At 51.3% G+C, this 21,797-nt stretch overlaps 3 protein-coding genes across 5 annotated transcripts in view; 1 reads left to right on the top strand and 2 right to left on the bottom strand.

Moving 5' to 3' along the window:
* GLB1L2 (galactosidase beta 1 like 2) overlaps window positions 1-4,949 on the bottom strand; it is a 32,226-nt gene extending 27,277 nt beyond the window's left edge. The window contains exons 1-2 of one of the 2 annotated variants that reach the window (XM_090026818.1): window positions 4,759-4,949; window positions 1,622-1,681 (exon numbers count right to left, since the gene is read on the bottom strand). In XM_090026818.1, coding sequence (XP_089882944.1) covers window positions 1,622-1,681; window positions 4,759-4,841 — 143 coding nt within the window. In that variant the 5' untranslated portion in view covers window positions 4,842-4,949. The remainder of the gene's footprint in view (window positions 1-1,621; window positions 1,682-4,758) is intronic. The other variant, XM_090026820.1, reaches the window with a different exon arrangement.
* Window positions 4,950-5,998: 1,049 nt separating this feature from the next.
* On the bottom strand, window positions 5,999-15,803 carry ACAD8 (acyl-CoA dehydrogenase family member 8). 2 transcript variants are annotated; one of them, XM_090027792.1, is made up of 11 exons: window positions 15,684-15,803; window positions 13,890-13,990; window positions 13,273-13,442; window positions 12,168-12,277; window positions 11,437-11,513; window positions 10,598-10,735; window positions 9,945-10,080; window positions 9,760-9,857; window positions 9,046-9,198; window positions 8,045-8,147; window positions 5,999-6,973 (listed from the first exon to the last, which is right to left on the bottom strand). In XM_090027792.1, the coding sequence occupies exons 1-11, from the start codon at window positions 15,784-15,786 to the stop codon at window positions 6,921-6,923; spliced, it is 1,242 nt and encodes a 413-aa protein (XP_089883918.1). In that variant the 5' UTR covers window positions 15,787-15,803; the 3' UTR covers window positions 5,999-6,920. The 2 variants fall into 2 exon arrangements, with proteins under 2 accessions (XP_089883918.1, XP_089883919.1); XM_090027793.1 differs by lacking the exon at window positions 8,045-8,147.
* Window positions 15,804-15,971: 168 nt separating this feature from the next.
* THYN1 (thymocyte nuclear protein 1) lies at window positions 15,972-21,775 on the top strand. Its single transcript, XM_090027857.1, has 8 exons — window positions 15,972-16,072; window positions 16,438-16,522; window positions 18,157-18,362; window positions 19,030-19,098; window positions 19,828-19,920; window positions 20,498-20,593; window positions 21,257-21,407; window positions 21,534-21,775. The coding sequence occupies exons 2-8, from the start codon at window positions 16,480-16,482 to the stop codon at window positions 21,575-21,577; spliced, it is 702 nt and encodes a 233-aa protein (XP_089883983.1). The 5' UTR covers window positions 15,972-16,072; window positions 16,438-16,479; the 3' UTR covers window positions 21,578-21,775.
* The last annotated feature ends 22 nt before the right edge of the window (window positions 21,776-21,797 follow it).

Below are 21,797 nucleotides of genomic sequence, written 5' to 3'. Positions count from 1 at the left end.
TTATGAACATTCACAAGCACAGGAATAGGGATTTTCCCTGATGCCCCGGGCAAACAGCCCCCTCTCACATGGTGAAGTACCATGTTCCTTTCTCGCATGGTGAAGTACCTTGTTCCACGAGGGTTGATTTTGAGATTTCTACCTAGCAGTGACTGCATTTCAGCAGCACTGTGTGTAGGGGGGCTAGCCACACAACAAGCCACCACCTAAATGCAGTTAAATAGTAGATTTGGAGATGCGTGGAGCCATCTGAGCATGAGCTCTTCCCCTACACCTCCAGAGCTCTCGCTCCTGCTCCTAACACCAAGCTAGTGCTTGGATATCTCCCACTTACAGTCCTCCAAGCTCTCTTCATGCCAAAAGTCCTCCCTTTCATTGCTTCCTACTAGTTATAAATCTGCCACTAGCCAATATTTCTTCCCTGGCATTTCCTTAGTGCAGAAATACTACTGAAGTTAACATTTAACCATTACAGATGGCTTCCACTTGGCAAAATGACACAAAATCTAGTTGGTACAGCATGAAAACAGGACACCTTTCTTCTTCAAATGATGATTTTGCAAGGATAGATTCATGGAGAACTGGACTCTGAGAGCTGTTTTTCCCCACCCCAGACATGGTCAGCTTAATGACTATCCACATCTACGCACAGGTGGATATCTACACACCAAAAAGCTGCAACTGTTTATCTGAGTATCTAAAAGCTGCAACTGTTTATCTGAGATGGTAGATGAGCTGATGCCACTTTCTTCTGCCTTGGACAGGTCAAAAATCAGGAGAATTTTCCCTCATCTTTCTGCACTTGCATCTAGGAGGAGCTTTAATCTCAATACATGGCCCAAGGGAGGGACTTGAACAATAAAGTTGTTCCTTGTTCTAATCCCCCTGTATATCAGCAGGAGCCACCAAATGTGAAGACAGAGAATCACATTCACAAGCACTTGGAATGATCTGCTCAGACAGTCGCACGGAGATCTGATTTCCCTTTGGGCAGTCTCCTACGTGGCTCTCCAGTGGATGAGATCTCAGTCCAGTAGCCCTAAAGTGAGTCCGTACATGTCTCTTACCCACTGATCCAGAAGAAACTTCTTCACCCTCAGTCACTGAAGAGGGAAAATGAAACTGCTAACTACAAAATTCATGTGGGTAGTTGGCCAAGGTCCCTACAAAGCCTTTGAACTCCTTCCCCTTCCAGCAGCAGCCCTGCTGCCTTCTTCCACCCACCCATGTCCTCTAACTTTGAGCGTGTCCCCCCCCAATGGACAATAGTGGCTTGTTCCCATGAAACAACATCACAGGCAGATACAAGAAATAAATTCCATTCTGAAGCCAGCAAAAACGGCCCACACACCCAAAAGAAATGCTACATTCAAAGGGGGTAGCAGCTACGTCTCCGACAGCTTCCTGCACTACAGTTCTACAGCTCTCAGTCGAGTCTTCAACTACAAGATGCTGGCAGAAGGTAAAGGGGATGTTGTACAACATGTGGCTTTGAAGGGACGGCACGGAGGCAGGCTGGAGCGACTAGGTCTCTGGGAACACAAGGTGAGGCCACTACAAGGGAGCTAAATCTAAGACTTCCAACGTGTTGCAAGGGCTGGCCGACAAGTTCAGAGAGTACCTGTGTTGCACAGTATTCTCACAGGCCTCTGAAACAACAGGCAGCAGGCAGGGGTAATACCTGGGAAAGAAAGACTAGATTAGACGCCACTGTCTTCAGTCAATGAACTTTCAAGTAGAATCACTGTCAGCTCATTAAAAAAAAAATAACCCAGTAATAAAGTTGGTCAAGAGAGCAGGGAGCAATCACAGTTCAAAACCACTCAGTTATCCAGAGACCTACACTTTTATCAAGCAAGAACATCGTTACTTAGAAGTAAGAGGAGCACAAAGGTTACGATACTGCCAGCTTAAAAGACAGCCCACGTGCAGGGAAACAGGATGAGAGACAGATCTGCACATGCAGTGAACAGGGTCAGAGTCCAAGAGAGAAATAAGCCACTACTATGTCACCTGCTTGCTAAAGAGTTACAGTAGGAAAATGGCAATTACTAAGAGGATCAAAACTCCTATTCAGCCTTCTGCGTGTCTACCCCACCAGCTGACCGTGCCAGACTGAAATAATTGCCATGCATTGGTGTTCTGGGTTCAGCCACAAGACTAGTGACCTGATTGCCCCAGACAGGGTTTCGCGAGCCCTGACTGTCCTTGGACTTGCACCTGCCTTTTCAAGAGCAGAAGACAGGGTAGATTTGCACCTTATAGACTAACTAAATCTGAGATGTATAGCATAAGCTTTCATCAACAGCGGGCTTGTTCTGATGAAGTAAGCCCTCTACTTACAAAAGTTCACTTTATACAACTCCGATTTAGTCTATACAGTGCAAATCTCCACCTTCTGCCTGATTTCAGGCTAACATGGCAAACTACCTCTTTTCAAGGGTGCCCACTGATATGTGGCGGCACAACTTGAAATCCTTTTGCCCATCTGCACATTCCCATGGCACTGGGCATGCTGCACCACCTAAGCTCCTGCTGAGCACTGCAAATGACACGGAGCTGCCCTCCAACAGTACATTCCCACACCAAAAGCAGGGTAGAAACACCCTGTGCCCTAAATCACCCGTCACAAGAGAAAGTGCAAAGCCTTGCTGGGACAGACAAATTGGAGACAGCGCCTGAGGAAATCTGCTCCTCTCCACGATCGGGCAGGCGTTCTACTTGCTTCTATGCATCCAAGTCAGCAATGCCTCATCCTCTTATTTCTGGAGCTGCCACTCCATGGCTCTTAACCAGCCAGGGCTTTGCTTTGGTTCTTGATGAGAGCAGCCTGGCTTCAAGGTATTCCTGGCTTTCTTATATTGCGACGAAAGCTCTGGCTTCTCCCAGAAAGCTTCCCCTTCCTGCTCCACTTTCCTTTCAGCACTTCCTCTCCACGCTGCCAAAACACACCCTCAGCCAGGCTCCAGCTGTTCCCTCCCATCCCCTTTAGCCAAGAAGTCACTTGTGACTATTGGAGCAGCAGATTCAGTAAAGCTAAGGTGCGAGCGATCAGAGCGTTAGCTCCTCTGCAGTGCACTCGCACTCCAAGGTCAGGGTGAGGCATCTTAGCTTGTCCATAATGAAAGCAAGCTATCTCATGTTACTGCAGCACAGTGGGCATGTGGCAGTCCCGATGGAGGAACTCCCAACCCCCTTTTACTATGTGGTAATGTGTTCATAGAGCCACGCCCTGGAAAACTGGTATGAGAAATGTGGGCCTTTCCTGTACTCGGAGATAAGGTGGACAATATGCTGGGGAAGCTGGGAAGATGGCAGTGGGAGTAGTTAAATATTAACTCATCAAAACGCAGCTATCCAACCCACCCACCGGAAGTCTGGCTTAATGGCTCTCTTCGCCCCACGTGAGGGCGTAGGGACTCATGGTTCAATGTCCTGTGAAACTGCATTCCCTGCTGCCTGGCAAAGTCAGGGAAGTCAAGATCTGATATTTTTACCCAGGGTAGGGGAGCAGTGGGAAGAAGGAAAAAAAGGAGGAGGAAAAACAAGTATTGAGGCTACCATCTTAGGATGGCTGCACAGAAGGAGAAACTGAGGGATGTGCCCTGCAGTTCAGCTTTATTGCCCACTTGACTAGATGCATATGGTTGAGTTTTGCAGCAGGGCCCTCTCCCTTCTCCCAGGAGAGGGAAAGGGAACGACTGTAGCTTCAACCCACTGTTCGCCATTACTTGTTGCGGCAAAGATCCCGCCCCACTGAGGCGGGTGCCATCTCCTTCTCTAGGATCTCCCCGATCGTTACTAGCCGCTGCATCGTGCAGCTAGCTACTGTCAAGTGACTTGAGCCCAGGGAGTCACAGCACACCCTGGACGTGATGGACTCAGACACACGCTGCTCCAGAAGGCAGGGATCTCCGTGCTTTCCTCAGGTATTAGTCTATAATCTTGTTCAGAATACATCATGGCAAAAATCCAAGACCGGCTATGGAGCGAGCCTGCTCACGAGGCAAAGGGAAGTCGCAGGTGCTCGTCAGCTTTGAAAACCAGATATATTCCTAAACCCGTATCAGGACTTGCAGCATAAAACGCTCCCATCTGAAATATCTACTTGTGGATTAACGACACTCAGGGACTCCAAGCTCCGCTCCCTACACCGAGGAGGACCTCCGGCGCCTCCTGCGCTCGGTGGAAGCAGAGGGACTTCCGCCACTTTCCCTCGCCGGGGCCGCAGCGCAGGTCTCACGGCCACACGCGACGCCCGCGCGCGCGGAAGATCCCTTTCCTGCCAGAGACGCCCCGACACGCCGAGGCGAGAACGAAGGCCGCCCAAGAAATCAGGGGTGACCGTTACGCCCCCCTTGGCGCCAACGGAGCTGGACGGAGAGCAGGCGGACGCCACGGGAACGGCGAGGGCCTGGCCCGAGACACCGCGAGCCCCGGGCAGGCTCCGAGAGGGCCGGGGGATTTGCGGGAGGCGGGTGGACGCATGAGCCCAGCGACCTGTCCGTCCCGCCGGCCTCCTCCGCTGCGACGTCCGGGGGCAGACGCGGGCGCCACGCGCGGCGCGTGACATCGCGGCGGAGCCTCTCGCGCGCGCGGCCCACGGGGGCCGTCGACAGGCAGCGGGCAGGTGTCTCCACACCTGGCGCTCCCACGTGGGGGGCGCTGGGGAGCGGGCGGCGCAGCCCCTGCCCGCGCAAGGCCGGCCCCGCGGGGGCTCGCGGAGCTGGGCCGCGACCCGCCGCCGCCCCCGCTCACCTGCGCAGCAGCAGCCCGGCCAGCAGCAGCAGCAGCAGCCCCGCGCCCAGCCGGCGCCGCCGCCGCCCGCCGCAGCCCCACATGGCCCCGGCCGCCTCCAGCCCGGCCCGGCCCGGCCCGCCGCCCGTCGCCAGGGCCTCTGGCCTGCCCGCCCCCTGGCGCCCGCATTGGCGGCCCGTTGCCAACACGCCCCGCAACCGGCTCCTCCCGTTGTGGGGGCGGGCCCTGCCGCGGGCTCTTATTGGCTGCCGGCTTGGGCCGGCCGGGCGCTGCTGCTGATTGGCCGAGCGCACGCCCGTCACTCCGCCCCCCCCGGGGCGCGCGAGCGGCGGGGGCACGTGTGTCCGCGCGCCGGCATTGACCCGCTGTACCCCCCACGCCTCCCCCCGAGGGAAAGGAAACGTGCGGGGGGAGCGGTGACATGCCGGTGCCTGCCTCCTGCCCCCCATCCCCAAGACACAGCCCCCCAGGGCCCGTCACGCCCACACTGCAGCCCCCCTCCTACCTGACCTGCAACCCCCCGCCCCCAACCCACAGCACCCTGCACCGCCTCACTTCCAACCTGCAACCCCGCCCAGTCCCCCCCACCCCTGCGGTGTCTCCCCACTGCCCTGCCCCTTCCTCAGCCAGAGGGGCAGCCCCTGCACTGGGGCAGCTGCCTCCAGTGCTGGCAGGCACCCACCATCCCCCCACTCCAGACAGTCCCCAAGCCCTGGCCATCCAACCCCCCAAAACCTACCTGCATCCAGCTGCTCCCACCCCCCTGCCTGGCCACACGCTGACCAGTTCTGTGCACCCTGCCTCCAATCACCACCCCCTGCCAGCAGCTCCTCCCTCGGGCCAGCCAGGAGGTGCAGGGAAAACTTGAGTTGACCCAAACCCCAGACACCTGATCATATTTAAAACAAAACAAAAACCCCCTGGAACAAGACTGAAGGATCGAAAAAGACGACACAGCTGGGAAAACCCGAATGTATGGGAACCTGTGCTGTGCGCAGGACTTGGGCCCCAGGCTCAGCCCAGGGTGCTGCTTGCAGACTGGAGACTGCAAAAGGCACAGGCAGCAGCGCTTGCTGGGGGGCTGTGGAGAGATGCAGCCTTCCCCCCGCAGGGGCCTTCACCAGCATACCTGCTGGACTCAGGTCCAGGTCTCGCTGTTTTAAACTGTCGTCAAGCAGCAAGGGCTTTGCTGGCGGGACAGGAAAAGCGCAGTGAATGCATGGAGCCTGCAAGACCCGTTCCAATGGGACGTCCACACTTTATTGATTCCGAGGCCAGGAAGAAGAAAAAAGTGCAAGGAAAAGTGCAAACAATCAAAGTCTTAACTTGGTCCCCCACGCTCCACTGCACTGCAGCTGCACAGCTGTCCTGGTAACCCGCGCCCCTGCCCTGCAGCTCACCCCCCGCCCCCCGCCACCATGCACCTGAGCTGGGAGCGTATCGAATAGGAGCTGGCAGCACCAAGCAACGCTGTTTTGGAGAAGCGTAAGGAGCTGTGATTCTAAACAAGCACCAGGCAGTGATTCCAGTAAGCACCAAGCGTCCCCCGCTGGCTGCCCTGGATCCAAGCTGCCAGCTGTCCTTCATAAAACCTCAAGTAAGGCAGGCTTCCCAGCTGACCTCCCCTTTGTGCTGCAGAATGGAAAGACACTGGGTTCAACAGGGCAACTCTTTGCCCCCCTGTAATTCCAGTGGGATGTTTTGTTGATTCAGAAGCATTTAGCGAACGCCAAGAAGGGTTGTGCAATGAGCTGCACCTCCCCATTGGCCTTAGGGTGCACAAAACGACAAGCCGGATGATTTAATCCTGACTTAGCATGGAAATGGCCTGCATGCCCCAGCTACTCTTTCCATCAGCAGCAGCAGAGCAACAGCAAAGGCCCATGACCAGGACACGGGAACAAAGACTTGCATTCATGTCTGTGATCTGCATCTTCAGGCTCCTCTATACCAGCCTAGTAACAGCAGCTCCGCCAGGCACCGACTGCAGCTGGGACACCACGTGGGTTGTATCCAGCTGTGCTTGGGATCAGAAAATAAGCAAGAGAGCTTCTTCTGGTACATCCTCACAGATGCACTCCCAAAAGAGTTTATGGGTGGGGAAGAGACCAACAGTGCTACAGCCGATGGAGTGCACCGAGGCCAGAGACCAGCTCCTGGCTTCACTCTTGTAACAGACTCCTGGCCACAATCATCCTCATCACCTCATTGGTACCTGTAGGAGGATGAAGGCACAGAGAAAAATACATCATTTTAAATGAGGCCCCCAAACTGATCCCCATCAAAAGTCCACAGGATTTTTGCATCTAACCCAGAACTCCCTCCATCCATGGAATGAGTCCTTGCTGGAAGCAGCCACAACAGAAGTATCAACTAGTAGAGCAATGGTCCTGCATCTCTATCAGGCTCATGCAGAACCTGCTGAAAACCAGCCTAACCTCTGAAAAAGACACTTTTCATGGATGGTGAAGCTCTAGGTATTTAGTGGGCACAAGGACATATGTAGTATACATGTGCCTGGGAACAGATTGCTTATTAAAAGGCCTGGCACAGAGAGGTGCTAAGTTCTCCCAGCTCTCACTGGCATTACAAAGCTCTGAGGGTGCTGACCGCCAACCACAACTACTCTGAGACTCTTTGCTTTACCAACTACGCGTGCAGCAGCAACACATCATGGAAAAGGGAGCTGCAAAGTCCCCTTTAGTCAAGGGCAGCCAGGACAACATCCCTGCTGGACTCCCCAGTGCCAGGTGATGGGAGTTCAAAGAGAAACAAACTATTAAGAGGCTGATTTAAGATGAAACGTTAAAGAGCTGATATCAATAGCCAGGCTCTGCGATGCCCCAGAGAAATATTCTTACAGGTACCTTCAGATGTCTGAAGTATGGGTAGCACCACAGACTAAGGAGGCAGCACTATAACAGGCATCAGTAGGCGTGATAGACAATTAAACCAAGACACCATTAGCATGAATATCAGGAGAGCTCCTTCTCTGGTGGGAGACTGTTGTGAAATAATCTCCCCACGGAGGGGATGAATCCTCTTCAACTGAGTCCTTTTAGAGGGAGACTTAGAGAAGATACTGGAAAATATACTGCAGGGAGCAATTCTGTACATGGGACAGCTAAATGTGTGGGTCTCTTCCAACTCTAATGTTTTTTTATCATGTTAGAAAGATCTGTAGACTAGCAGATTCAGACCTCCTTTATGGATCTTCCTGCTAGCTGGAAGATCTAACAACTAGGACCAGGCAGCGGTCAGTTTTGTGTGTGGCATCCCAACTCACCTTCCAAGATCTGGTGCACTCTGATATCTCTCAGAAACTGCTGCACAGCATAGTCTTTCAGGTAGCCATAGCCCCCATGCATCTGTAAGGCTTGGTTACAGATCTGCAGCGGAGAGAAAGTTGCTGTGCCAAATGCAAAATGATGGTGCGACTCACTCAGGGTAGCAGAGCTGGTATGAGAACCCAGGAAACTGGATTCAAATCCTGTCAGCCTTGGCAGAGCTGGACATGGCATCCAGGAGCCACAAATCCTGGCCTCTCCTGCTCTAACCACTAAATGCATAAAACTTGTGCCATTTTCCCCAGTGTGCTATTTTAAGCTAACAGTGCTGTTTTAAAGTGGATGCTGCAGTATCAGAGTGCTGAGGATGCACTTGGCCAACGTAGTTACTTTTTCATTTCTACTGAGTATAGATGCAAATTTAAAGTGCCAGATCACCATCTAGTGGCCAGTCAGGATAAAAGATCTCTTCAGGGGCTTGGTATCCATCTAGAAGACCAGTTTGTTCCAGCATATATAATCCTAGGTATAAGATACGCTGGAAGGACAGCAAGAATCCAATAGTCTGACAGCAAGATATTGTAAGAAGTCCCAGATGTGACTAAGCCAAGAAAATCCACGAATAAGAATTGTTTCCTTTTAGTGAACTGGCAGCGTGTTGTGCATGCCCCATTCCTGGTGACACTTGTTAAACCAGAACTAACAGCATGTGGCAAAGCCCCTGCTGTATACATGTTTTACCTCCTGACACATAATTGTATCTTGGCTTCTGGCCCCCTGGAAAGTGCAGAAGGCACTGGGACAAGGGCAGGGCCAAGGGATCCTAGATGGGGCCACGAATCCAGCCTGCAAGGGGTCCAGGAGTCTGACCTGAGACCTTGTGCTCTGAGCTGGAACCCTGCAGCCTTGAGCAACTTTCTGACATCCCAAGCAGCATCAATCCTACAAGAGCCTCTGAACTTCCAGCCATGACACTTAAGAGCAAAACTAGAGAATTTACCGCAAAGCACTCATCGGTGGCAAAGAGTTTGGCCATGGAGCAGAGGGCAACGGCGTCCTCCCGCCCCTCCTGTAGTGCTTGTGCTGCATTTCGTACCATGAGGCGTGCTGCCACCAGACGCGTTGCCATCTCGGCCAGTCTGAACTGGAGGTACTGCCAGGAGAGATGCAGACAGGTGCAGGCCAGGTTAAGCCCTCAATTCTGTGGGGTCCTAGTTTGAAACCCCAGGTAGTGACCAGTCCTGTCCCCAGTCTCCTTCAGGCCAAGCCTTAGCTTCTGATGCCTCCCCATCTCTGACTTTGACAGGGCCGCTGTCTTTGTTTTTATTTCCCCGGTGCTTTCTGGAAAGGCCTCCCCTGGACACGAAGCTCAAATCTCACTCTGAGACGGTGTCAATGCCTCAGTCCCCTCTAACTCCATTCGTCTCTTACTATCCATCTGTCTCTGATTATAAAAGTTCTTCAATAAGGTTTTTCTGCCTGCCATGTGTTTTGAGAACCATTCCTCCACCCCCCTTGCCATCTAAACCTCTATCAACAAGAGGCACTACAGGAGAGGGTACAAGAGCATTAGCACTAAAGAAAGCTCTCAGGTATTTCAGTTCCCAACACCTCCTTGCAGGAGGCACCATAAGCCAGATGTGGACATTCTGGTCGCTTGTACGCATGATAGCAGGAGGGGGACAAAACTGGAAAGAGGGCTCTGTGAAGTCACCTGATTGCTGGCCAGCGGTTCCCCAAACTGCTTGCGGACTGTGAGATGCTCTTGGGCCAAGACGACAGAGGCATGAGCAGCTCCTAGAGAACAAGAAGCTGGCAGGGGCACAATGTGAATATTATGTTACAGCCACTGGAACAGCTTAATGGCAGATATGGCTTGCTCTCAAACACCGATCTTACCAATGTTTATCCTTCCGCCATTCAGTCCCTTCATGGCAATGCCGAAGCCCTGTCCCTCAGCTCCCAGCCGATTGGCCACAGGAACAGCACAGTCCTCGAAGATCACCGCCCGAGTTGGCTGGGAGTTCCAGCCCACCTGGGAGAGACAGGGACAACTCACACACGGTCTGAAGGGAACATGGACCACCTGAGGGGCATCAGAGCACTAAGAGGCATAAAACCTAGTCCCACGGCCAGCTAGTTGGAAAGCCTGATACGCATCCATCCAAGCCTTTCTGAACTATAGGTCTACACATGCACTGCTCCCATCAGCTGGATTTTGACAGCAGTGTGTATTACAATTTAGGTGGCTCAGTCTCTGTGCATCAGATTTGCACCTCCAGAGAAACACAGTCAAGTCACACTCAGGTTGGGAGTTCAGTGCTTTGCAAAGCACCAGACTGTTTCCACTCCTATCAGCCTAGCTGATCACTCTCATCAGGTCTGAGCTTGAGAAGTGCTGCTGAAGGGGTCAAATAGCCCAACTTGTGAACAGGAGCTTTCAGCAGGGGACTGGAGCTATGATTTGATCCAGGAGAGGATCTGGGGTGGCCTATTCCAGTTTGGTCTGCCTCTGTCCTCCCCTACTCCACACAATGTCACAAGTCTCTCACCTTCCTCTCCTTCTTGCCAAAGCTGAGCCCTGGAGTTCCCTTTTCCAGCACCAGGCAGGAGATGCCCTTGGGGCCTGGCCCTCCTGTACGACACATGACCACATAAACATCTGTGTCACCGCCCCCACTGATGAAGGCCTGGTGAAGGACATGTGAAATAAGAGACTGCATTAACATGCAGGAACCAGTGCCCCAAACCACAGCTTGCATCGCTCTTGGATGGAGGACGGAATCATAACTGGTATCAAGTATGTGGGGCACATCAATCCTCTTGCAAGATAATCCCAGAACAAAGAGGAGAAGCTGAGACAAGGGTGAGGGAATCAAGTGGAGGAATGGCAAGAAGACAAAGGAAAGGACATGAGGCAGGAGAAGCGGCCTGAGTGATGCGGGATGAACCTAGGAGCTGGACAGCCGATTGGAGCTGAACGTGATAGTTGTGTCCGCTTCCTGGGAGCTAGGGTGTGGAAATTCCAGGGAGAGGGACTGGTCTGGGAGCATCAGGGCACAAGGACTAACAGGAGGAAGTTCAGCAAAGGAAATCTCAGGCTGAACAACAGTGAGAGCTTCTCAACAGCAAGAACTGGGCTGCGGAATGGCTCGCTCAAGAAAAGGGGTAGAAACCTCATTGGAAAGGAACCGTAAGGGCTATCTTAATCCCCAGATCATACAACACACAGAACAATCCTGTCCTGGGGAATCACTATAGATGTGACCTAAAGGGATCTGTGTCAAGGGACGGGACAAGACGAAGGTGGGGAGGGGGACAGAGGCAGCCAAGCAAAGTCTCTCTTAGCGAAGCATGGAGTCCAGGGAGCTTCCAAGAAAAAATCTGCTACCTTGGAACCATTAAGGACATAGGCGTCACCTTTCCTCCTGGCCGACGTTAGCAAGGAAGCTGCATCACTTCCGCTTCCTGTTTGTGGGAAGAGAAAGGAATTAATGAGATGACAGAACAGCACTTCACTCAACAAGCTCTGAACCATGAGACATATTCTAGGGCCAAAGCCGTGCCTGGAATACAAGACTAATTCCTACTGACCTCAGTAGAAGCTGAGCCCTTTTACCCCATAGCTGAACATATCCCAGTCAAACCATCACAAGCTGATGAACTAGTCTCTCTTCCAGTCTACATGGGATCCTGATTGCCCACAACCTGTCAAGACCTGCATGAAATGACACATCCAAATGCCCTGGATGGAGATTGGTCAGTTACCCTGGAATTAGCTGTCTCTCCCCCCAGCCGCAGAAGGAGTTGCAGGGTGAACAACAGGGGCCATTCCAGCTCATTTACATACCCTACAAATCCCTCTGTGTCCTCCTACTGATGTGCTGTTTTGACCTCTGGTGCCTCAGCAAACCTTTCCACCACACAGAGATGCACCACATTGTGGCATCAGCCCTTGCTACACTTATACCTCAAAGCATAAGCTCTTGATTACTCAGGCCAGTGGGATACTGAACACTTCACTTCCAATTCCCTGGCATTTCTGTAACTAGAAGCAGTACATTGCACCTCACTGGGCAACAAGACATGAACATGAGGGGATTCTTCATATGTGAAGCTCACCTGGCTCAGTCAGGCAGTAAGAAGCAAGTTTCTGCATGCTACAGAGTGACGGGCAGAACTTGTGTCTCTGCTCCTCGCTCCCAAACGTATCAATCATCCAAGCGCACATGCTGTACCAGGAGAAAGGAAATGGGATTAAGATGCATGCAAGCGCAGGCCCAGAATGAAGGTTGATTACATCCATCTCAGCCATGGGTGCTGCAATCTAAAGCTAGCACTAGGTTCTTCCTGCTCTCAACCTACAGCTGACAGCAGCAAGGTTTGAAAGCTGACTTGTCTGGGCTCTGCTTTTCAGGCTCTGCTGGAGTTCAGCTAACCAAATCTAAGAGCCAGCCTTGCCATACACTGAAATGGAGCAAAGCTGCCACATGCCACATGGCTTGGCTCAAACTCCCGGGAATCACAAACGCCAAGCACAGGACTAGGAGTCAGGAGATCTGGAATCTATTCTCAACTGCCACCAACTCAACGTGCGACTTTCAGCAACTCATCACTCCTCCGTTTGCCAGAGCACCCACGAACAGAAGTAGGGGAATTCTTGATTGTTTGTATTGCAGTACCACCTAGAAGCCAGTCAGGGACCAGGACTCTGCACCAAAAGAACTTCCAATCTCACTCATCTTTTCAAAGATCTCACTTCCACAGAAAAAACACTGCCAAGAGGGAGGCAGAGCCCATATTATGCCATCTAGTGCAGGGCAGGGGGGGCAGCCTTATAGGAACAGAGTCTTTGGGGCACCATCACCACACAACCAAAGCAAGAAATGGCTGTAGAGGTGGGATCACCGGGATGCATACAGTTAAAAGGAATTGTCCTTGGCCGTATGGCAAGTCAGTGGCAGTGACAGGAACAGAACCAAGAAGTTTGCAGCTTTTAACCCTCTTCCCACACCAGCAAGCTAACATGGCTTCCACGTGAATGGGCATTATTCTGCCTGGCATCCTGGGGCTTCAGTCCAATTGCTAATCAATAGCTACGGCTCCTTGTCCATGCAGGGTCCTTATGCTACATGAGTAGCACTCCTGAATGTTATAGATTTGAGCGCCAGGCACCCACACTGTCCCCAGAAGCCAAGCCACCCCTCCCATGCAGATGTGCACTCACTTGTGGATGCTTATGTAGGCCGTGGTACTGGTACATCCTGTCGACAAAGCCTCAAAGATGATGGAAGTGTCGAGTCGTGACAGTCCAGAGCCACCCACATCTGGTTTCACATAGATCCCACCAAACCCAAGCTGGGCTGCCTTCCGCAGCGTCTCCACTGGGAATATTTCCTATAGGGATGCAGAAGAGAGGCGTGACAACAGAGGACTTCCTATTGGGGACAGGAAAGAGAGAAACAGGAGATCAGCTTTGGGGAAAAACCAACCTGATTCTAATCTTTCACTGTTTAAAGGCATACTTGGCTGGATGGGCAAGTAGATAGCTACTCTCTTCTCTTGCGGAGGGATCAAAAGCACCATTTTAGACCAACCAGTATCTCCTGCCAGCAACCCCACCCAGCTGCCCTCAGCAGCACTTTCTCAGGCAAACAAGCCGTTGTAAGCTGCAACTGCCGTGCTAAGCAAGAAGGGAAGAGGGCTAAGGCAGCAACAAGATACTAAAAAAGGAATGATGAGCCCTTTAAATTTAAAGCAGACAAAATGAGCTCTGAAGGAAGCAGGGGCCACTGGGCAAAAAAAGCATCTGCTTTGCGGCTGGCAGCTAGGCTGCGCTCTCACCTTCTCATCCCATTCGGCCATGTGAGGGGCCATCTCTTTGGCAGCAAAATCAAAGGCCACTTTTTGGAACTCCTTCTGCTCCTCAGTCAGACCTGCGGATGCTGGAAGAGCAGATGAGACAACATTTCAGGGAAAGCTGCAAAAGTTTCACTTGCTTCATACCCACAGCAAATCCGAAACGTTATTGCATCTCTCTCTCCTAAGCCAGATCTCTTTGGCCCCAGTATCCAAATGAACCTGGAGCCTTGCAAGCCTCCGCTAGGCATTTTCTCTGCCAATACATCAGTGCAGAACAAATACCCCAGCATGCTGATACAGACACAGAGCTCGTACAGGTACTCCTCACTTAACGTCGTCCGGGTTAACGTTTTGTTATTACATCCCTGATCTATTAGAGAACATACTCAAAGTCGTGCAATGTTCGGTTAGAACGTCGTTTGGCTGCCGCCCGCCAGTACATAACTGTTGCAATGTAATTGAATTCGCTTAACACCGTTTTGCTTGAAGTCGCATTTTTCAAGAAAGTAACTATAACATTAAGTGAGGAGTAGCTGTAGTAGGATCATTAGAAGACTGTGGTCGCTGATCGGGAGCTACAATGTAGAACTAAAAAGGAGATTCAAACCTTTTTTAGCATTTCACCATGCAGAGAAGCACCAGCGCTCCCTCTGAGCTGCACAGCATGCACGGCCGCGCAGGTGCTCCTGGCAGCACGGCATGAGCGCGACCGCGCAGAGCGCACTTTGCACAGGTTAGAGGGAACACTCAGCAGCACCCTGCCTACTGTTTCGTTTTCGGTTGTTTCCTGCCCCTTTCAGAAACAAAACCTCCTGATTTCCCCACTTCTGCTGGAGAGCAGCTCTGCAATACAGGTGTGTTACTACAAGCTTGCCGAGCCCTATACAAGGGCTGTAGGCTTGCAGTAGCTCTAAAGTGTTTCCAGTACGTGAATCTCTTAAAACACAAGCAGCAGCAAAAGCAACTCCCAGATAACCTGCAAAAGCAGAAGCCTGAGCTCTTGCATCCTGGCCCCAAGACAACACTGACATTCTGCTTCTCCAAATGCCTCGTTCACGTGCAGCGAGACAGGAGACTGCATCACTCCTGCGCCGAAGGGTGGCGCAGCATTGAACACCACCCGCCCGCCGTGTTTCATCCCAAGAGCGGGTTCATTTCAGCGCAGGGTAAAACACTCCTGACTTCAGTTTGCCGAGCGCCGTGGGAAGGAAGGTTCTTGGCTGTAGCTGTGTTCATCGCAGGACACAGGCAAGCAAAAGGTTTTTTTTGGGTACGTGCTATATCTTTTATTAGACCAACCCAACCATTGGGGGAAAAAAAGTTCGTTCAGGCGCAAACACCCTTCCCCAGGCACAGCGAAAGGGTTCGGACTCTTATAATCCACCTGCTGCTCAGGGAGGAGAGGCCTTTCTTACAAGGTGAACGGAGTGGAGCCTAAACCGGGGCTGGACGTCCCCAGCACCGGGTCTCGTGCGACAACCGGCGTCCGAGGAATAAAGAACAAAGTCACGTTTTGTAACAAAGCGCCGGTGCGGAGGCAACAGACCCCCAGACCCAGGGCAGTGCAGATGGTGCCCGCGAAAGCCACCGCGATTCTTTCCCCACGACGGTAAGGAGAGGAGCGAGCTGCTGCTTGCCAGAGCTCCCACGTCCCTCCACCGCACAACGCACGTTAAACTCAGCCCAGACACACGTGCAAGGGCAACGCGCGATAAAGCTCAACCCGCTCCCAAGGGCGGCCCAGCCCCAGCCCCAGCCCCGCTCTCGGAGCCTTACGGTCGATGCAGGAGGCAGCCCCGCGGCGGCCCAGCGCCTGCCACCTGCCCCAGGCTCGGGCCCCGCGCAGCGCGGCTGCCGCGCAGCGCCCGCTCCACGCCATGACGCGCGCGGCATGCCGGGAAGGAGGGAGGAAAGACTACAGCTCCCAGGGGCCCGCGCGTGCCGCGCCCCTTCACGCCATGGTGAGCGAGGCACGCCGGGAAAGTGAGGCAGGGAAGCGGGGAAAGACCACAGCTCCCAGCGGGCCGCGCCGAAGCACCGCTCCCCATTGGCTGCGAGGGAAAGGGGGGCAGGTCTTAAAGGGACTGGTGGCAGTTTTTTTTTTCCCGCCGACTGTAATTGGCGGGAACGAGGCCCTGCTCCGGGAGCGGCAGGGGAAAGGCGCGGTGAGCGGGGCCGGGGCCGGGGCCGGGGCCGGGGCCGGGGCCGGGGTTGGATCTCCTCTCGGGGCCGTTCCGCTGCAGGAGGGGAGCCCTCCTGGGCCCGGAAAAGCTCGGGACATCCTTGAGCCCAGAGCCGAGAAGCAGTGCCCGAGGGCGGGGGAGGGGCAGGGTGGGGCCGGGCGTGGGCTTGAACTCGGGTGTAGGATGCACAAGAGCCGCAAGTTGCAGGATCCCTGTTTAATATATATAAATTAAAATGGGTTGAGGTTTTTTTTTTTTTTGGCGGGGGGGAGGGAAGTGACACTGGCACCGTCCCTAGGGAAGGGGGGCTGTCAGGCTGCCCCGCTAACGCCTCACCCTCTCCGTAGGCGCTTCTCATCCGTGAAAGCGACTCGTCCCAGGGCCCAGACATGCCCTGGCCAAGCAGGAAGCGAAGCCAAGCAGCGACTGAAGGTCTGTGCGCCAGTCGGCAATGGGTCCAGGGTGCACGTGGGATGCGTAAAAAGAAATGCCAAAATCCAGGCCCCAAAATGATCCTAATTGAGAGAGTGCAAATATCTGTCTAGCCTGAAAGCTTGCAGAAAATGATAACTCTTTTTGTGTGCAATTTCTCATGTTTCTTTTCCCAGTTGGTCTAATAAGGGATTGTTTTGGAACCACGAGTAAATGGTTCCAAAATTTTCACTTCTTGGGTCTCATTTCTAGCGACAGTCATGGATTGCAATTGCACCAGCAGCTGTCCAGGCTGCCGTATACAGTTGTATATTTGCCTTGCAGTTTGTGGTTAGGGAACGTGGTTTTGGATGAGAGGACTGGACACCAGAATGGTATACAGGCAGTCCTTGAACTTGCGACACAATTGAGTTGAAACATTGTAACTGAGAACTGATTTTGCCATAGGAAGCAATGTGATAAATGAGGGTTCCTGAACCAGCTGGGGCTTGATTGGTTCCAGAATCAAGGCCCAATACCATATTTTCCCAAAAAATAACCAAAAAGTTTGTACTGAATCAATTATAGACAGGTAATATAGCTACATTAATGTACTTATACTGTAAATAGCAATCACACTGATTTGGAAGGACTTCTTTGAGGTGACTTGGCTGGACTTCTTGAAGGGCTCTTGATGGCTGCAGGTTTTTCTGGAGTCTTGAACTTGTTCGCTGGCGAGGCATCGCATCAGATCTAGCATTGTAAAGTTGAAACAGGGTGTCAATTTTATAAACGTTGTAAGTGCGAAACCTTGTAAATCAAGGACGGCCTGTATTCGCGTCTGCTCTTAGACTGTGCACAGGTCTCTTCACTTAGCTCTAATCCATGTGCCCTTTTGCATCCCGGGCTGTGCCACTCAGAGTTTAGATTGTAGATCGGGGTGGGCAAAATGCGGCCCAGGGTCCGGATACAGCCTGCCAGGCCACCCTGCCTGTGGGGCCCCTAAAAAATTTAGAAAACTTAATATTAATCTGCCCTGGGCTGCCTGTCATGCAGCCCTCAAGGGCTTGCCAAAACTCAGTAAGCGGCCCTCAGCCCAAAATTAATTGCGCGGCCCTGTTGTAGATGCATACGGCAGGATTTATCAGCAAGGGTCTTGCACAATGGGACATATCTCTGTGGTGTCTAGGCATTGCTGCAAAACAAATCATTAAAATTTGAGGCAGAGGCTGGTTCTGTTCACTTGCCAGCTGACTTGCTCAATTTGGTGCCCGGCAGTTAGTTTCCCAGCTCTTAAATGTAGATTCTGCTGCATTTTGCTGTGATTTTGAGGAAGCTAATCCTTATCTTGGCTTTCCCACAATATGAGAACATTTTGGGCAATTATTAGATTACTCCTGTCGGGGGGGGGGGGCGGGAGCAAGCTTTGTTTCTTGCTTTTGTACACATACCAGAAACATTGGACCTTACAAGCCTATGTGCTTTTTGTCAGCCAAAGTTAGAGTCTTGAACTCCCCCCCACATTCTCCTACTCTGTTCAGGTAACATCAAGTATCAGACTTACATGGACGTAAATCAAGTGATTACAGACATTGCCAAATTAGAAAGAAAATATGTGTTCTACATGTATTTCTCTGATTTCTTTCTTTTAAAAGATAAAAAGAAGCCTGAGACTAAGCAAGCTAAACATGAAAGTCATGAGGAGTCTGCAATGGAGAGTTCAAAACCAGCAGAGAAAAGCTCAGGAAAGGTTGTCAAGAAGGAGGCCAGCTCTGGTGGACAGGGAAGCAAGCAAACATACAGCCACTGGCTTCTGAAATCAGAGCCGGAGAGCAGGTTCGAGAAAGGAGCAGATGTGAAAGTAAGTACTTACAGTCACCAGGCTTGCTTGGGCAGGAGGTAGAGGGTGCTGGGAGAGGAGTGAAAGCTGCTAAACAGAGGGCCAGCACCTGAACTGTATGGACTGTGGGATCAAAGGTTTCAGGCTTCATTTGCAACAACAAAATTGCTTCATTTCTTCCCCACTTCTCAACATTTAGCCGCTCAGAAATACCATTCTTTCTGGGAACAATGCCACAAAGTTCAGTGTGCATTTAACTTTGTGTGTGTACCTCATAAGAGTAAAGGCATAAGCTTGAACCAGTTAGAATCCCTGTTACTGCAGGTTAAAAGCTTAATGTCAGATTACATCTGAAGATTGAACAAAAGGCCTTTTTTCCTATCACAGTAACTGCAGAGAGGCTGGGATTGCTGAAATGCAGGGCAAGAGCCTCTTTCCCACCCCTAGAATCCATGAAAGATTAACTGCGGGGCTAGCAGAAACGGTACAATAGCCCCACTCCTGCTTCAGTCCCCAAGACTGCCAAAGCATTCCTTCTGTAAGCCATGAGTGGAACAAAATGCTTTGGGAAGCAAACACCATGATGAGATGCGCTAGGAAAGTGGGGAATATATAGACAATAGGAAAGGCTCTTGCTCATTAAAACCAAACAGTTGAAGCTAATGTGCATCTTAATTTTGTTGGACAGTTTAGCATCGAAGACTTAAAGGCTGAACCCAACCAGACAGCATGCTGGGACGGGATCAGGAATTACCAGGTAAAGAGTGATGATTAAGTGCCAGATGTGGCCCAGCTTGTAAATACCATGTCACCTAATATATTACTTTAGAAACAAGAACACAAGAAATTTATTTCTGAAGGATGATTTGTTCCCCCAACCACCTGTTGTGCCAGAAGCGTTCCCTGCTGTGTACACTGTCAGTTGTCGGCGGCTGCTGCTGCACTCTGGGAAGAATGTATGCAGCTAATGGCCTTAAAAACTTCTACTGTCAAGCACATCCAGGCTCTGACAGACTGCCCAACTTCTTCCTCTTCTGCCCCCTCCCTGCCCTTAGTCTGGTCTCAGAAACAAGTTTACAGTACGACTAAAACGGCAACCCTGCCCTGCCCTTCCTTTTAGATTTTGCATGCCAAGTCCCAGCCCACATGATTTCAGTGCCTCGTCTCTGCCCGGTTTGCTTGGCTGCCTGTACCATGACAAGCATCTTCAGAGCTCTGTCCAACAGATTTCCCCTCCCCACCAAGTTAACATGATGTTGCTCTTTTAGTAGATATTTTGTTGTTGCTTCATACTCCAAGTTCAGGTTTAAAAAACATGTTGGCTCTTTTAGGAAAGTTTGGATGAGCAACTGAAGCATGAGTGGCCCCTGCCATAACTCCCAGTAGTTCTATTCTTCCTGTTTCATTCAGTAGTTAATGGGGACAGTTCCTGGTAACCTGTGTAGGATGCTATAAGATACTGTGATCTCTTGTTTAACTCTGGCAGGCACGGAATTTCATGAGGGATATGAAACTTGGGCAAGAAGCATTTTTCTATCACAGCAACTGCAAAGACCCTGGGATTGTTGGAATTACCAAGGTAAGAACCTCTTTCCAATCCCATCCATGAAGGAAAAAAAAATCGCTGCTGAACTAATGGAAATGCCAGCCTGTTAGACCTAATCCTGTCACAGTGTTAAAATAGCCTAACTGGAGATGTGACAAGCCTAGGCATCATCAGTTCATAGCCAAGCCTTACGTCTTCTCACAGCAGAGAGAGAGAAATTCTGCTGGTGCTATTGTGCAGCATTTGTAGCCAGGTCAGAATCCATCTAACTCCATAGTGAGCACACTAATCAGGAGAGGAAGCAGGGTACTAGAATCCCTGAGCCCTGGTCCTTCATTTCTTCAGATGCGCTTTTGCAACGCACACTTCTCGGTGAAATCCATAAAGCAGAGTTCTAGGCTCAGTTCAGTGTGCTTCCTTAAGCAGAATCTTTAAACCTCTTGCTTAGTTTACCCATGTGGAAATAGATCTATGTTCCAGGTTACTGGGACTTTAGAAGCAGATAAGGGAGAGGTAAAGAAGGGCTTTTTATTGGTCCTTCCTCCCTATTGTGGCAGAAAGGGCATCAGCTTATAGCCTTGTCATACTTATTGTTGGCCATTCATTCTAGATTGTGAAAGAGTTTTACCCTGACCACACTCAATTTGACGAGAAGGATCCTCACTACGATTCGTCCAGCAGCAAAGAGAAACCCAAATGGTCCATGGTAATTATGCGCTGTACTTGGTGACACACTGCTGGTTTTGAATGCCAGGGAAAGCACAGTGGTCTCTGCTGTGTCAGAGCTCTGGTGCAGACTTGCATCACCTTTCTCCTATGAGAACTCAGTCCAGTTGTTTCCTGTTCTGCTGTGCTTTGCACCCCATCCTAAAGGAGGCCAGGATTGGTCTCTTGAAGTTCACAGCCTTATCTGGAAACTGGCTGGTAAACCCTGGTGCCTGAAAACAAAATAGATACAGCCTCCATGCTGCAGAGTACAGTAGGAGGAAGCAGATTAAATGGTCTACAGTAGGGGTAGGCACCCCCTGACATAGGTCCCAGAGTGCAGCATGCATGCGTGCCTTGGGGCAGGTGGCAGAGAAGGGCCCTGCTGTAACAAGGATTAGGCCACTTATACCTCCCCCACTGCCTATCCCAAGCACACAAGCATCTGTCAGGTTGAGGTTGTGGGTAATTTTGGCACTGCCCTAAAACACTGCTGACCCCTAAAATCTACATTAGAAAGAACATCCAGTCTAAAAGCGTAGGAAACTGTAGGGGAGGGTTATCTCAAACTCCACATGAGGAGAAGATTAAGTCTAAGCTTAAGGGGTGTTCTCCATTTTCTTTCTTCACTCCCTCACTGCCCATATCTCTACCCCTGCCCCAGGTGGATGTCCAGTTTGTACGGATGACTAAACGCTTCATTGCCCTGTCTGAGCTCAAGGCTCACCACCAGGAACACAAAGAGTCGGGCGGTCCGCTAAAGAACATGCTGCTCTTCTCCAGGCATAGGCTCTCCATCCAGCCCCTGACAAAAGGTAAGAACATTTTCTTAACATTGGGATTATTGATGTGACTCCTTCCTGATTTGAGAGAGCCCTTGTTCAGTCACTGGCAAGTTGTTTTGACTTTCCTTCCCCCCCCCCCCTTACTGCTTCACCCAGAGGAATTTGAATTCATCCTGACTCTTGAGGAGAAGCCACGCTAGGCAGACTGACTGCAGCATGGGGTCCCATCGATGCCAAGGTGAATGTGTTCCCTTAACTAGAACGCTCCCTCCCAAACTTATCTTCAGCCCCAGGCATGAGGAAAGACTGCCTGGCAAACCAAAGCCTGATTATATATGCATAATTGCTTATTTTGGTGCACAGTGCTCTTTTTAAATAAAACTTTTTCTAAAGTTGAATGCATCTACTTGTCAGGGGTGG

The sequence above is a fragment of the Crocodylus siamensis genome, chromosome 14 (assembly GCF_052110815.1).
Source record: "Crocodylus siamensis isolate JL-2025a chromosome 14, ASM5211081v1, whole genome shotgun sequence".
Taxonomy (NCBI): Eukaryota; Metazoa; Chordata; order Crocodylia; family Crocodylidae; genus Crocodylus; species Crocodylus siamensis.
Note: the sequence above shows the minus strand (reverse complement) of the source record. Positions and strands in the feature narration are given on the sequence as shown.